Here is a 15576-nt window from a genome sequence, read left to right as displayed (position 1 = left end):
TTAAGAACGTAAAATTGTTTCAGCTGGCCAGCTTCAAAGAAGTAAAGCCACAAACAAGAGGCTGTGCTGTCTGCCCTAACTTTGCCTTACAGTTGTAGCTTTGATGGTTGGACTTAAGAACACGAATAATAATTCCTAAACTGATATGCCAACAGGAAGTGTGAAAAACATTTTATGTGGTATAGCATTTGAGAACATCACTTTCCTATAAACTCTGTGTTAATGCCAATATTGCTGTTCTATACTATTTTGGATCTTATTTTAATCACCATTTGTAATCTACAGTTCTTTTAATTTTAGATCAGTTCTTGCAATCATTTTGCTTAACATTTTATTGCAGCTTTATATCCCTGTCAGTTCGATTTTTTTTTTTTTTTTTAAGGGCAATCCAAGAAGAAGGCATAACCTACTTTTATTTCATACTTGTAATAGGAACACTTTATTTCCTATATCTGAATTTAAATCCCATTGCAGTGATATTGAGAGGTCACATTTCCTTTTTAAGATCTGGCCATGATAGCATAGTCTGTCCCTTATCCATCCCAGTCAAGAAGGGCTCTCGCTATCCCAAGCATTGACTCATTATGTCTGGTTGGTTCAAATGAAGATATTGGGTTTTAGTCCACCTTTTTTGGTTCTGGGCTATTGTGTATAATACAGCCCTCTTTTCCTTTCAACAAAGTCCTGAGAAGAATATGCTCCTTTTAGCAGTGAAGAAGCACTGTGGTACAGCTAGTTAGAAAGCATGGCCTCCTATGTATTTCCCGCTTCTGACAACATGGAAAAGGAGAGAATTGGAAAATTTGTACCAGAATACGTGGTCTTGCCAGAATATGTTGTGTTATCTGTGAGCATGCATTGCTGTTGGCTGAGTGCTGAGTTAAATATTTTCTAATTGCTTATGAGTTAAATTTTGAGATTTGTTTTAAAATAACTTCTCATTTTATTTACAAATTACTAATTTCTGCTTAGAAGCTGATTATTGCCAATATATGTCTAATGTATAAATATTGGAATGGATCTTATTTTACTGAAGTGTTTATACTTCCCTTTTATAGGCAATTCCTGTGGAGTTTCAGACTTCCAGGAGAGGCTCAGAAAATTGACCGTATGATGGAAGCTTTTGCTTCACGCTATTGCCTTTGTAACCCTGGAGTCTTTCAGTCTACAGGTTAGTCATGATACATTTTCTATCAGAATCACCTTAGTATATAATTTATCAGATTATGTGTTAAACTGTCTTGAATTCAAAGAGAAGGTGGCAAACTTGGAAGTCCAGCCTAAGACAATATGTGAAATGAAAAACAAGAATGTTCTGAGGTGTGGGCAAAACAAAGAGCCTAATCCTGCACTACTTCTTATTTCTAAGTAAGAGGTGCAAGATTGGATCAAAAACATCTTTCTTCCTAGCAGTGTTAAAACAATGGTTTAAATAAACTATTAATAAAGTGCAACATATCATACAAACTGAAAGGTAGAAGATGCTACAGCAAAATGCTGCTGCATCAAAATAAGCAATATTTCTGAGATTATTTTGGGGGACCAGTTTCTGCAAATGCCAGAATGTTATGCCTCATCACCTATGTCTGAAGTATAAATGCAAAAGCAAAACACGTTAAAAATAAAACTGAAGGGACTAACGTTAGGAGAACCACTTGGCCAAAAAAAAAAAAGAGGGGAAAATAACTGGACATTTAAACCTGGACCCTTTAAAACAGATTTACAAACCCAGTGCAGTGTTGAAGGAGCAACGGGGGGGGAGAGTAACCTGGAGCAAATATGTTTGAAGATGAAATGTGCACAAATAACCTACATGGTTTGTGTCACAAAAAGCAAATACAAACTCTCAGCTGATAGATGGCATGTTTGAATGTTAACAGGTCCAGTGTTCAGAGGGAGCGTTCAAAAGTTTCCCCCCGATCTGAATCCTTAGGTCATTTTCTCTTTTTAGAAAATATATATATGTCCATGGTTCAGACGAAAGAACTCAAGACTTACTCTTGTATGTAGGGTTTTGTTGTTTTTTGTGTGTGTGTGGGGGGGGGAGGTGGGGACGCACATAATTCCCTTACTTTGCTATTCAGAACTTCCTGGGGTTTCTTTTATAGGCTACTGCATATACAGTACACAGCAATAATTCCTTTTCAATGTTATTTCAGATACATGCTATGTGCTATCATTTGCAATCATTATGTTAAATACTAGTCTACACAACCATAATGTAAGAGATAAACCAACAGTGGAGCGGTTTATATCTATGAATCGTGGCATTAATGAAGGTGGGGACCTTCCAGAAGAACTGCTACGGGTAAGTCGCATTAAGATGACCAAGTGGAACCTCGTGGTTTTTGAACTGGGGCTTAGAAGCAAGTGCAACGATTCTCAGACCAATCTGTCAATTAGTGTCTCAAGATCATTTTGTGTGATGCAGCTTTGACAACCAAGTACCGTGAGCTTGCGACATACCTCAGCCTCTTGAGGGACTGAGAGGAAGAAACACCTTGCTTCACTCAACAAGCAACCTCTTTGGCTTTTTGAGCAATGTTGATTGGATATATCGCTACAGCCAGTCTGTCTTGATTAGAATCTGCTCTATTCAACATAAGGTTGAGTGTGGGGAGAATAAAGGGGGGGAAATAGTAGAGATCACTGAGGATCCAAAGAGGACCATCATAACATACTGTGGGAGAAAAGTAATGATACAAAGATGTCAAACATTTTATTGAGATGTTCAAGTTAGTGATGTCTAATATTTTTCAAAAACAATTTTTTTTTAGTGAAGCTTGTATTGAAAAAAACTATTGAGAATATGAAAGCTCTGGAAAAAATGAGTGCCAAACTTCTTAAGAAAACTATTTCTTTACTGAGAAATACACAGGAAATCTTCAAAAGGGGACAGTTATTTGCAAAGAAACTATATCTGCTTTTAACTTACTTTATTTGTAGACTGTGGTGAATACTGCTTAGAGGAGGATTGGTTCCAGTTTCTCTGGGAGATGTTCCTAGTTCATTTGTATATAAGTAGTCAGAGAGAATGGAATCTCTTGGTTATCTGATGTACATGTTGCTGAATTTTTTTTGTTTTCTTCCAGAATTTGTATGAAAGTATTAAAAATGAGCCATTTAAAATTCCAGAAGATGACGGAAATGATCTAACACATACATTTTTTAATCCAGACAGAGAAGGTTGGCTACTGAAATTAGGTTAGTAGAAGAGCAATTTCTATAATACTTTGCTTTGTGTGTGAGTGATGTGTACGCCACTTTCCTTGCTAACTGCTTTGTTGTAAATCTAATAGGATTAAATTAGTAATAATTCCTGCTTAAAAACATATGATCTAAAAATCAATAAATCCTTTACACTGTTTTGTGTAATTGCTAATTCTGAGAAGTATAAAAAGGAGACGTAATCTTGTCACTTTAATTTTGAAGTGGAGTTTGATTTCTGGTACGTGAGAACTGAAACCTCAGCAGCAGAAAGGAAGCTCCATTTACTTTTTACAAATCCCAGTGACTGAAAAATAACAAATCTATGTGAGTTGTTTTTCCAGAAAACTGTACAATCACTTCAGCTCAGTTTTCTGCACAAAAAGCAATGCATTTATTTTCAAATAGTTGTTTTTGTATGTCTTCATTTTTCCATATTATTTGTGAGTTTCTGTTGGTTTGGTTTTGGCTATGATTTTTAATGAGTGGTTTAAATGTGCCTTCTTGTTTTCCTTATGGCCTATGACCTATCACCTTTCTGTTCTGTGACTGGCTGTCTCTGCTTATTCTGCATTAGGAGGTACGTACCTGATGGCTTTCCAGCTCCCCCCCTTGTTCAGTTGCTCATTCTTTTTTTATTTTTCTTCTTCTTTGTTTGTTTCTTAAATCAAATTTATTGTAGCACTATGCTTCTCGTGTAATGTCACTAACTTTAGCCCCAGCGGGACTTTACTTGTACATAATGTATGCTTGTACATTATGGTGTTAATAATTTACTATCTCCCCCCTTGAGATTCTTCTGCAAAATAAAACTATATACTTTGTAAAGCAATGCAATGATAGCTAGTGTTTCAAATTGCTTCACAGCATCCTTCAGACTCATTTTAAACAAAATAGCCTATAGCTGAAATGTGCATGTAGTTACTCCATAATAACTTTCTTGTATAGGTTTTTTTGTATTTAGTTTATTTTAATTAAATATAAAAACCCCTCAGAGTTCAGGATTCTGAAGTCTCTGGCAGTTTGTACCATGCTGGCACTGCAGCTCTAAGCTGCTCTGATTTTTTTGCAGACACTTTTGAAGTTGATGTGGCTTGTTTATCCATTTGAGTTTAATGAGGGAGCCAGCTGCAAAGGGTAGCCATTTTCCTGATTAGAACAGACTCTAAAACTTGGTTCTAGTTTTTTTAAACGTTCTTTGTTTTGTTTTAAAAGACTGATTTAAAGACCAAAATCTACTCAATTTCAGAGCCAGATTCTGGCTGCTCTTGTATAAGAGGAACCTTGCGCCAGCTCAGAGGCAGCCAGGATCCTGATGATCCCTGAGTGCAAGGTCAGTGGGAATTAAAGAGCAGCCAGCAGCACTAGATAGAGGGGAGGTACACTGAAGGCAGAGCAAGGGCTCACCTCCATCCATGCTAGCTAGACGCTGGCACTGGCAGGAAATACAAGGATTGAGACACTCCCAGGGGCTGTTCCAGAGCTGTTCAAGAGCACTGGACCTGTGAATCCGTGACAGCTGGTTGTGGCACCCTTGGAAAAAAGATGCAACAATGATAGCTACTGCATGTGCTTCCCCAGCTTCTCTGTCCTCTGTAGGCAGAATGCCTCCAGCCACAACAGCTGGTATGGTCTCGTATCATGCTGTTTTTATAGGAACTGATGTGAAAATGGCTGTGGATTGTAGATAGATGTATTAAATATTGATAGGAACTATTATGTAGTGATATCCATAGTCCATAAATTCACTCAGTTCAACTTTTTACTTCTGCTTCTGTGCTAGTAATAACCAAGTGAACGGAAGAGTGTATGGGCACAAGTGCTTTGGCAGTATCCGTTTATTAAGAATACATTCTAATAAGCTCAGCAATAGGGGCCACCTCCCAAAATATTGTAGCCTTGGGGGGAGAGCTATTGGACACATCGCTAATTAGCTACTTCAGGACCCCATAGTTTCAGGTGTTAAGCACCTTCAATTTCCATTGACATCAATGGGAGTTGGGGGTGCTTGGCACCTCTTGCAATGGGGCCCTTAGAACAGAATGCCCGGAGCAAGGGCTGCAGAGGGCCATTTAAAGTGGAGACCCCCATAAATTTTCCCTCCTTGTCTGACCCCTCTATTTCCCTCTGAGGTGCCTCCCCCACTAGCAGCCCGGCCCTCCTTCCCGTGAGCCCTTATACGCACTCCCTCCAATTTGAGTAAGTGGCATTGCAAGCTGTGTGTGGGGTTACAGCACTTGTCTGGTTTGGCCTGGCCAAAAAGTGGTTGGGCCATTGCCTGTGTGCCCCTCCCGCCCCCCAGCTATGTGGCCTATGGCCGGAAGGCTTGCTGTGTGGTTGTCTCCATTACTTCATCTGCAGATGTTACGAACACTGCAAAATCCTCAAATACCCTCTTTGTGTTCCTAAGTAAAAAAGCAGAGCCTCTTCCTGTTGATGTTTGAAGACATAAATGGCTTAACAGGCACAGTATTCATAGTTGAGACAATTTGAAAGATGACTTGAAGAGCTGATACATTATCCATTCAACAGTATGTGGCAGTGCTCACCTCAACTGAAAGGATTTCTTAAGACAAGACTTCAAGAACGAGAAATATTTTAGCACAAAAACCATCCAGATAAGTCTGTTACCACTCAAAATACTAATATTACCTACAGTTTTTTAAAATCTAAAACTTTTGATGTTGTTATTTAAATAGATACAAAAATCTACTTGCAAATACTACTATGCAATAACTTTACCTTCACCAGTTGTGACTTTAATTTACAGTAGCTCCCTTTTTAAATTACTCCAAGGAGTAAAACTGTTATAACTGAATTGTATAATATAGAAGGTTTCAGAGTAGCAGCCGTGTTAGTCTGTATCCGCAAAAATAACAGGAGTACTTGTGGCACCTTAGAGACTAACAAATTTATTAGAGCATAAGCTTTCGTGGGCTACAACCCACTAGAAGATATTTATTTAATCAGACTCCTCTACGTGAAAAAGTGCTATGAGAAATAGTGCTTTGAGAAATAGCTCATAATGGAAATAAATCTCTTAAAGGTGAAACAAAGGTAAACAAAAAAATACGGGTGTTTTTCTTGAAATTAAAATAAAGATCTGGAATCAGCAACTATTTTGGAGCTAAATATTTTATTTATTTTACTTTTAAAAATATCACCTTGCAAGAAAAGCGATTGGATGTGAGCATGTCAATGATGTCATGAGTATTTCTTATCCACTGTCAATCAGTGGGGAAGGACAAATTGAAGGATGCGATAAAGCATCAGCTGCAAAAGAAATAGTCAGTGAAAAAAGAATGAGAGCTTTAAGAAATTAGAGAAGCAAACGAATTTAAGAAAAATACAATAAATCAATAAAATCACCATTTATTTCTGGGTGCTCTACCTGTGGCTCCAGTGACACATGAACCAAGTAAAACCAAGCTTTCATCTAGATGTGCACACTAAACAAACAATCCTACCCAGTCCCAGTGATAAGAGCATGTATTAAACTGAAAGGTGCTGCTGTTGAAATGCCCACCACACAAGGGTTAATTGGATAGGGAGGTGAAACATGTCAGTAATTTTCCTGTGAATTAGACTAAATATGTAAAGCCTACTGTTCCTTGAAGGATTGAGTTTCATCAGTAGACACAGACTAGTGCAGACAAATATTTTTGCTAAGTTAATGAGCTGTAGAGCCATGAATGCAGTTACCAGAAATAAACCTGGTGATTTTTTTTTTTCTCTTTTATCCCTGAATTTTCTCATTGCCAGGAAGCTTGACCAATATATTAGTATGATGTATGGGGATATTGTGACTCCCAATGTTAAAGTAGTGTTAAGTCACATTCTCTCTTAGCGCATTGTATTATTCCTAAATTAGCGAGGCTCTGCCTAAAGAAGGATTTGAATATTCAAACATTCATTATCAAAATACTAAGGAGTCTTGATTCATATGAGTAGGAAAAAATGAAGATGATCAGTTGTGCTGTTATCTGCTTTACACTTGAAGATAGAAAGTATGTTTTCTGAAAAAATAAGAGATAACAGGAAGAAGCCACTGGTATATCAAGCTAGTGATTTCTGTTTTGTCTTGTTATAGTGTCTGCTTCCTTGTTTTCTTCACTTAAAACAACTGCTCACTTCACTGCTCTCTCCAGGAGCATGGATTTTCTTATGTTAGTATTTTTTGTAAAGTTTATCTGCCCAAAAACTCCAAGGTCTCCAAAGGCCGGTCTGGCTCTGAAACCATCCTAATAACGTCATTAAAGGCCCTGGGCTGCAAAACACTGTTTTTCTGGGGGCTTGCCTGTGGAAAGCTGTTCAGAGGTGACTTTGTGTAAATAAAATCCTGCCAAATCTCAGTGCCAGAACTGGACTTCAAGAAGTAATGTTTTGATTTAGAACATTGGTGTGGATTCAACCAATGCATTTGTATAGAAGTATTCAGCTTGCTCTCTTAACTCACAAGATTGTATGCCTTCTAATGTGGTACAGTGAACATCTAAGCGGCAAGTAAAGTGGCTGAAGACTGTGAATGCTAATCAAATATCCTTTGCAACAGCTCGAGACATTGTATTTTGGGGACTGTTCTCAAGATTTTCATAAGGATTAATTATGGACCAAATAAAGGAATTGTTGGTTCAAGGAGAACCCCTTCCCTCTCCAATTAAGAATTTAAAGCTGGACATGAACATTGATGGAGGGAATGCCTGGGACACAATTCTTTTGTGCCAGGATGTGTGTGTGCTTTCCAAGAACAGCTTCTGTTGGCAAATAGCTGACCCAAAATGTCTGGAACTAAAAAAAGTTACAATGAATGTGGCTTGAATCATTTCCTTTTTCTGGTTAGAGGGAGAAAAATAGATACTTGGAAACAAATATATTGTCCTGCTGACAGAAGAGGGAAATGACTTAAGCTGGACACGTGACGATGAGTGGCAGAAGAAGCTGCTCCTACACTAGGATATCAAGCAACTCACTGAGCATGTGTAGGGATTCTCAAAGGGCCCAGACTTCCTAGCCCACTCTGTACATGGTACTTGCCCCCAGCACAGCATTCTATAGAGGGTGCTACTTCTCTTCCCGGACTGGTGGCTAGGAAACTGGCTTGTGGGGCTCCTTTCAGTTGAATCATTCTCTTTATAGCTGTTGTGATTTTAGTCTTATACAGTACAGTATTACTGGACAAATTTTTCTTGTGTGTGGAAACCCGTACTCATGCCTAATCCATTGTGTACTCTTCCAGGCACTAAATTAGCTTCTGAACCTTTGCATTTAACTGCACTGAAATTAATTAATCCAAAATCATTCTTAGTCTTTTTTTATGACAATTTTAGCCAATTTCTAGTTCTCTAAATCTTCTTGACTGAGCTGGATGTGCTGAAATTGCTGTTTAAAAAAAATTTTTTTTACACCTGAAATACATAATTGTCTTATTCTGATGCTTAGGCAATGTTAAGACCCTTTAATATTTTTAATTAACTGTGATGGGTAAATTATTACTTACTTCTCCATCTTTTTTCCCCTATAAATTTTCTTTTTGTTTTCTGGTTTCCAGTTCCCTTTGAGATGAGAGAATTTCCTATAATCTGATTATATAGGTGAAAAGGGCTGGTCTGTTGCATTTTTTTTCTCTTCTCTACATTCACTTGGTATAGATTTTCCTGATGATTCCCTTGGATTATCCATCTACTGGATCCTTTAAGCCTTTCTGCTCTCTGCTGCTTATTATTGGTGCTGTTCCTTTCATTTTACTTAATTAGCTTGGTCCTTGTGATGCACTTGTAGATTATATCTTAATCTGTTCTTTAAATACTTATGGTTTCATACTTTGTTTCCAGTCTCTCTTCTGACAATTTAATACCCTTTAAAATGTATCTTTTAAAACTGACCGCAGGAGTGGGATATAAAAGAAAGTTAATTCAAAGTGCTATATCATCAGTTTGGCAGCCTAAGGCACTTGAAACCAAGGAGAAAAAGATCTGCTATGTGATAATTACTACTACCCAATAATCTTAAATGTGACATTATGATCAATAAGTCATGTTGAGCAGCTTATTTCCTAGTCCTGTGATATTGTGGTGGGTACTCTTGACTCACCTGATAAACTGGTGGGTGCAGAATGCCTGCTGCCCTTTATCAGCTGTCAAATGGCATATAATCTGCCCCCAAACTACTGTTACTTTAATTCTGGACACTACTAGTGTTGTTGAAGTCTGCCCTGTCTGGTTTTGGAGTCTCTGTACAGGCCTTCTTATAATGTGTATGGTTTCTGATCTGCCTTGTATTCTAATCTGACCTTGTATAAGAGTTCATAATTCTCCTTTTGTTATCTTTAGTCTAAGGTGTCTTTGCAAGGGTAACCAGTTTCCCTGCTTATTTGTTTTTCTGAGACTTAATATCTTCCTATCCATTTTGCTCTACCACTTCCTGCCCCACTGAATCTCTTCATATACTAGATCTGGGCAAGCCATAAAGTTTTTGAAGGTAGTCAAACTCAAACAAAGCCAAGGATTTGGCCAACCTACAAGGCAGAACATGAGATAAAATAATTGGAATTTACACTATATAATATGAAAAATACGTAATGTCACAATGACAACAAGGTAGAACTGCCCTAATAGTTACTTTGGCTGCTTTTCATTCATGGATCCAGAAGTGAGTCAGGCTAAGGTTTATTTTGGCTTTTCCACTTCTAGCTTAAACCCTTTCAATTGACTTTGATGGAAGCTGGAACAGATCCATGATGCATTAAAACAATGGCATCAAGATGCAGAAATTAAGATCTTTCCTGTCTCTGATGTCCCTCACCACTTGACACCTGCTCTTCTTCCCTCATGCTTTGCGTTTGTAGCTCACTCTACCACCATTGATTCTGTCTTGGCTTCTGCATCTTGCATTTGCCTGTCTCTTAGTACTTGACCACTTCCACTTTCAAATTGTTTCCTTAAAATGGGTGTATGTGTGTGGTGGAAGTGTACACTTTGCTGGGTAAATGTGAATGTTACATAGTGTTAGCAATGGATTACTTAATGGGGGTCCTATAACCAGCCAAAAGGAGGCTATGATGCATAATAATACCCAATCTGCAAGACACGAACCCAGCAGGCGAATAGATAAAGTTCCAGGATATTCAGGCTATTTCTATAATTGTTCTCTACCCTCAGATGTTTTTAATGGTTTAAACAAAAATGTAACCACTTTGAGTAAGGAAGAGCTACAGATAAAAATTATGTTTATATGCTGGATTTAGTTACATGATTGATGTTAAGATGAATGATCCCTGGTTGAGGGTGTGTTTGGTGGTAATAGATTTTTGTGCTCAGGGTATTCAATAACAAGGTCAACTATATTGAGAGGGTGGGGTAATAAGATTAAATCACTGATGAACGGATGATGCACATGTGGTGAGATTACTTTGAAATCATTTAACTATGCTGTAACTCAACCTGTATATTATTAACTTGCAAATGCATGATCTGCAGTTCTTTTCTGGAAACTGATTTTAAAAAATATTGGAACTGTAAAGAATTACAGAGATGTTTACGTGCAGGCTGAGCAAACATTTTTAACGGGCACTCAACCTGGGATCTGAAAGTCAGTCTGGGTTCTTAAATGACTTGTGCATCATCATGAGTCAAAGCTATGGCAGGTCAAATTCTGCCCTTAGTTACACCTGTGGAACCCCATTGTTGCACGGGTCTAAGTGAGGGCAGAATCTGGTCCTGCTGTCAGAACCTAGTCAACAATTCAGTAGATGATCCAGCTTCCTCTCCCCAAGTGTTGTTGATGCTGTACTGCTAATGGATAAATATTATTAATAATATAATTGTCACTATAGTAAGCAGATATGACTGAACACAGACAGGGAGCAGATCTATTCAGTAAGTACTGTTTTCACGTGGACTTATTTAAAAATAGAATAACACTAAGTTCAGAAGCTGTTAATGTGGCGTGTCAGCATCACCATAGTTAATGTTTCTTCAGGATTTTGTCCTTGAGTATTAGAATATTTACAGGGAAACTTAAATTCCTTTAACCTTAACTCATCTGTGTCTTATCCATTTGCAACTAAGCATTTAAGCCATATTTTAAAAAACATTAAACATTAAGTTTAATTAACGACTAAATTACTGTCTTATCCATAGCCTAGAATCTTGATGATAAAACAGTTTTAAGTTAGTGGTCTTCTATTTATAGGGGGAAGAGTAAAAACATGGAAGCGGAGATGGTTTATTCTGACAGATAATTGCCTGTATTATTTTGAATACACAACAGTAAGTATATATTGCTGTGACCCTGTGTCTGGAATCCAAAAGTTACTCCTGGGGGAATTCTGCACTACTGCACATGCACATAATTAATGAGCCACGCATACTTTTAATTTTTTGCACAAAAAAAGCTTCTGCTGAAATGTTGCTGCAGTTCTTCCTTTTGCCCACCAGAGGGCGCTGTGCTGATAGACCAAAGCAGTGGCTCCCAGCCAGCAAGGGAAGAGAGAGCCTGAAGTGCCTTTGTTGCAGTGCCTGCCAGGCCAGGTGACCGGGACTATGGGGATTCAGAGAGCATGGGGTGCTGGGGGGTGGTCAGACTAGGGCAGGGGATGAATAGGAGTGGAGGCACAGGGCTCAGGGCCGGCTCCAGGCACCAGCTTAACAAGCAGGTGCTTGGGGTGGCCAAGGGAGAGGGGCGGCACCTGCGGCAATTCGGGGGCGGCAGGTCCCTCAGTCCCTCTAGGAGCGAAGGACCTGCCGCTGAACTGCCGCCGCCGATCACAGCTTTTTTTTTCTTTCTTTTTTTGTTGTTGTTGTTGTTGCTTGGGGCAGCAGAAATGCTGGAGCTGGCCCTGACAGGGCTACAGTGGGGAGGGAGGTGCAGGGCCACATGGTGATGGGGGAGGGGTGCAGAGCTATATAGGGACAGGGGAGTGTCTGGGTGGGGGCACAGAGACACATGGGGACGGAGGGATGGGGACGGGGGACAGAGCCACAGGGGGAAGGGTGCAGGGCCACATGGGGATGGGGTTACACATGTGGACTGGGGGTACAAGGACACATGGGGTCTACATGGGGGAAAACTCCCTAACAATCCATCCCCGCCCCCCAAATAAACCTGTTCCATACTTTTCCCACCTATACCCAACAACCCTTCAAGTTCCTTCCCAGCAGGCTCCTTCCCAGCAATTTACTTCCCTCTCCCTCATTCCTCCATCACCCAACTCCTCCAAGCCTTTGCACTGCTTCTGAGGGGTGTGAGAAATACAGTTCTGTATTGTAGTTTAAATGAATTATTACTCAGAGTTCTGTATTAATATGCCTAATAAGGAATCTATTTGTCAAAAAACATTTCCTGAATCTTTTTTTGTTGTCTGTATTGTTAGACATACTTGCTGATGGGTATTTTGAAACAAATGACCAAAAATAATTGAAACTGGTATGATTATATTGTTGTTTTGACAAATAAAATATGCAGAATTTTTAATTTTTTTTGGTGCAGAATTCCCCCAGGAGTAAAAAGTATAACTGAATAGTAATGTGTACTCTTCCTGTCTTTTAGGACAAAGAACCTAGAGGAATTATTCCTTTAGAAAATCTTAGTATAAGAGAAGTTGAAGATCCTAGAAAACCAGTAAGAATTTTTTCCTTTTAATGAGCCTAGTAAATGGGTTATTTAAGTAACAGCCAGAGTACCCAGGTTTAGTGTACATGCGGATCTTTAGTTCTTCCTTGAATCAAGCTTTGGTTATTTCTTTATCTTTAGAACTGCTTTGAGCTCTATAACCCCAGCCATAAAGGTCAAGTAATTAAAGCCTGTAAAACTGAAGCTGATGGTAGAGTGGTAGAAGGCAACCATGTTGTGTACAGGATATCTGCCCCCACCCCTGAAGAAAAGGAAGAGTGGATCAAATCTATTAAGTGAGTTCAAAGTCTTAAATGTCTTTCAAAAGTGCTGAAGTGTAAATTGTATATAAATTCCTTGCCAAATAAAGAATCCGGGAATGTGTGCTGTACTAAGGAACATGCCTTAAAGAACTATTTAAGCAGTAGCCATAGGCAAGGGCCTTTCCTGAGGATTAATGACTAGCTGGAAGGGGTTGCTGGGGCAAGATGTGTGAAGCCAAATGAAGCACTTTGAGACATTATCGTTCTGGCTACTATGAACTGAAAATCAAGAAACTATGAGAGAACTTTAGTTGGCTAAAGAGCAGGGCCGGCTCCAGGCACCAGCTGAGCAAGCTGGTGCTTGGGGCGGCAGATTGCGGGAGGCGGCATTCCGCCCAATCCTAGGGCGGCATGGCCTCTTCCCCCCCCCCCCCCCCCCCCCACTCCGGCCGCCCTGTAGGGGGCGGCGGCGCGGAGAACCAGAGCGCCCTGCAGGGCAGTCCTCTTCCTTCCCTCCCCACCAACCGGAGCGGAGCCCTCGCGGCAGGCGGCAGGAGGCGGCGCAGCGGGAGGGGCTGCGTGGCAGCGCCCCTGCTGTAGCCCTGGCCGCCCCCTTCTCTCTCTCTCTCCCGGTCCCCCTGCGGCCACGCCACAGGTTTTTTTTTTTGCTTGGGGCGGCCAAAAAGCCAGAGCCAGCCCTGCTAAAGAGAAAAGAATGTAGCTAACTACCTGAAAATCTTGTTGCTGATTTTTGTAAGGATGCGTTTGTCTACCAACATATTACAGCTCTGGGTCTCTGGATATGGAAAAGTAAACAAATGTGTTTGGGTAATACATGTTTTATAAACTAAATTGATATCTCCTCCTCCTTCCACTAGAGCAAGTATCAGCAGGGATCCCTTTTATGATATGCTGGCAACAAGAAAGAGAAGAATTGCTAATAAAAAATAGCACTTAACATCGGCCACTTACGGACCTGCACTAGTTAATGTATAAATGGATCAAAGTCAAGTGATAAGGTAAAGTAAAAATGAAGCAAGCTGAATGAAAACAGTTATTAGAAATATATTCTTACATTATATCCCTTTGTAAGATCATCCAAGAAGATTATTATTTTGCATACGATACTGGAGCAAAATTCCCAAGGGACAATTGCAAGAAATGACTGTAATGGAATTTCATTTACACTAACTGAAAACATGGAAGCCTTATGTGCATTTTTATTTGTTGCAATTTCACTTTTCGGGGGAGAAAATATTTCAGGATAATATATTCTCCTGCCTGTTCCTTGAGCATATTGCCCATGACAGGAGATGTTGTAAGGACTTCGACAAACTAACACCTCACTGTAATACAGCACTCAGAACTGGTGTACAGGGCTACTCAGCACTTATTTTTCCTTATGCAAAAAAACCTTAATACTAGTTTTGAAAACATATCCTTAGCAATGCAGCAGCATTCTAACCTCACTTTATAGAAAATGAAATTCTAAAAGCTCATCACATTAGCCATTCTCCCCCAATGCTGAATAGTATTAGCTTTAAAATATACCTTGTAATATTAGACTGTTATCTATACAGTTAACTCCTTGGCCCAAGCAGTAGGCTGTGCACTGAAAATATGCAGCTACACAGGCAAGGGTTCATGGGCTGAAGAAGTGACTTTGAGGACAGAGTTTTTCTTAAGTAGGCTAAACTTGGATTTGCATTATTATTACTGAGAATCTCTGATTTTGTATGGGTAAAATGCTCCAAAATTACACTGATTTTCTTTAAAGAAGGGGCAGTGTTGTTATCTCCTTATTTGTGAGTTTAGCCCCATGAAAATCAATAGGATTACTTGTGTGAGTAAAGAGAGCAGTACTTGGTTAACAAAAACCTGGAATAAAGCAAACAATGTCTCTGTCTGCTTTGTTTTTAAACATGGCTTCTCACATTTGTGCTTCAGTGACTTAAAACTGGGGAGAAGAGGGAATAGAAAACCCTAATTGTTAGATCTCATGCCATCAACTCTACTAAAATACTTATCTAATATAACCATTTACTTTCAAATATCTTGATAACTGGTTGAATGTCTTTTGTGGTACAGGAACTCCTCACTTAACGTTGTAGTTATGTTCCTGAAAAATGTGACTTTAAGCAAACCGATGTTAAGCGAATCCAATTTCCCCATAAGAATTAATGTAAATGGGGGGTTAGGTTCCAGGGATATATAGATAGACAGACAGACAGACAGACACAGACACACACACACACACACACACACACACACACACACACAGAGTATAAGTTTTAGACAAACAATTTAATACTGGTACACAGTGATGATGATTGTGAAGCTTGGTTGAGGTGGAGGAGTTAGAGGGTGGGATATTTTCCAGGGAATGCCTCACTGCTAAATGAACTAGCAATTGACTGAGCCCTCAAGGGTTAACTCACACTCTAGAAGCGAAGGCAGACAGACACATACACCCTGTGTGTGAGAGAAAAAAAATGCG

The 15576-nt window shown here is 39.4% G+C and overlaps 1 protein-coding gene across 1 annotated transcript in view; it reads left to right on the top strand.

Annotated features, from left to right (window-relative positions):
- The window catches only part of CYTH3 (cytohesin 3), a 39752-nt gene extending 25722 nt beyond the window's left edge, over positions 1-14030 (top strand). The window contains exons 5-11 of the mRNA XM_065411985.1: positions 1059-1171; positions 2160-2308; positions 3093-3204; positions 11398-11474; positions 12754-12825; positions 12958-13112; positions 13958-14030. Coding sequence (XP_065268057.1) covers positions 1059-1171; positions 2160-2308; positions 3093-3204; positions 11398-11474; positions 12754-12825; positions 12958-13112; positions 13958-14030 — 751 coding nt within the window. The remainder of the gene's footprint in view (positions 1-1058; positions 1172-2159; positions 2309-3092; positions 3205-11397; positions 11475-12753; positions 12826-12957; positions 13113-13957) is intronic.
- The last annotated feature ends 1546 nt before the right edge of the window (positions 14031-15576 follow it).

This window comes from Emys orbicularis, chromosome 10, assembly GCF_028017835.1.
Source record: "Emys orbicularis isolate rEmyOrb1 chromosome 10, rEmyOrb1.hap1, whole genome shotgun sequence".
In the NCBI taxonomy this organism is placed as follows: Eukaryota; Metazoa; Chordata; order Testudines; family Emydidae; genus Emys; species Emys orbicularis.
The sequence above is the reverse complement of the archived record's forward strand: the minus strand, read 5'-3'. Positions and strand labels throughout refer to the sequence as shown.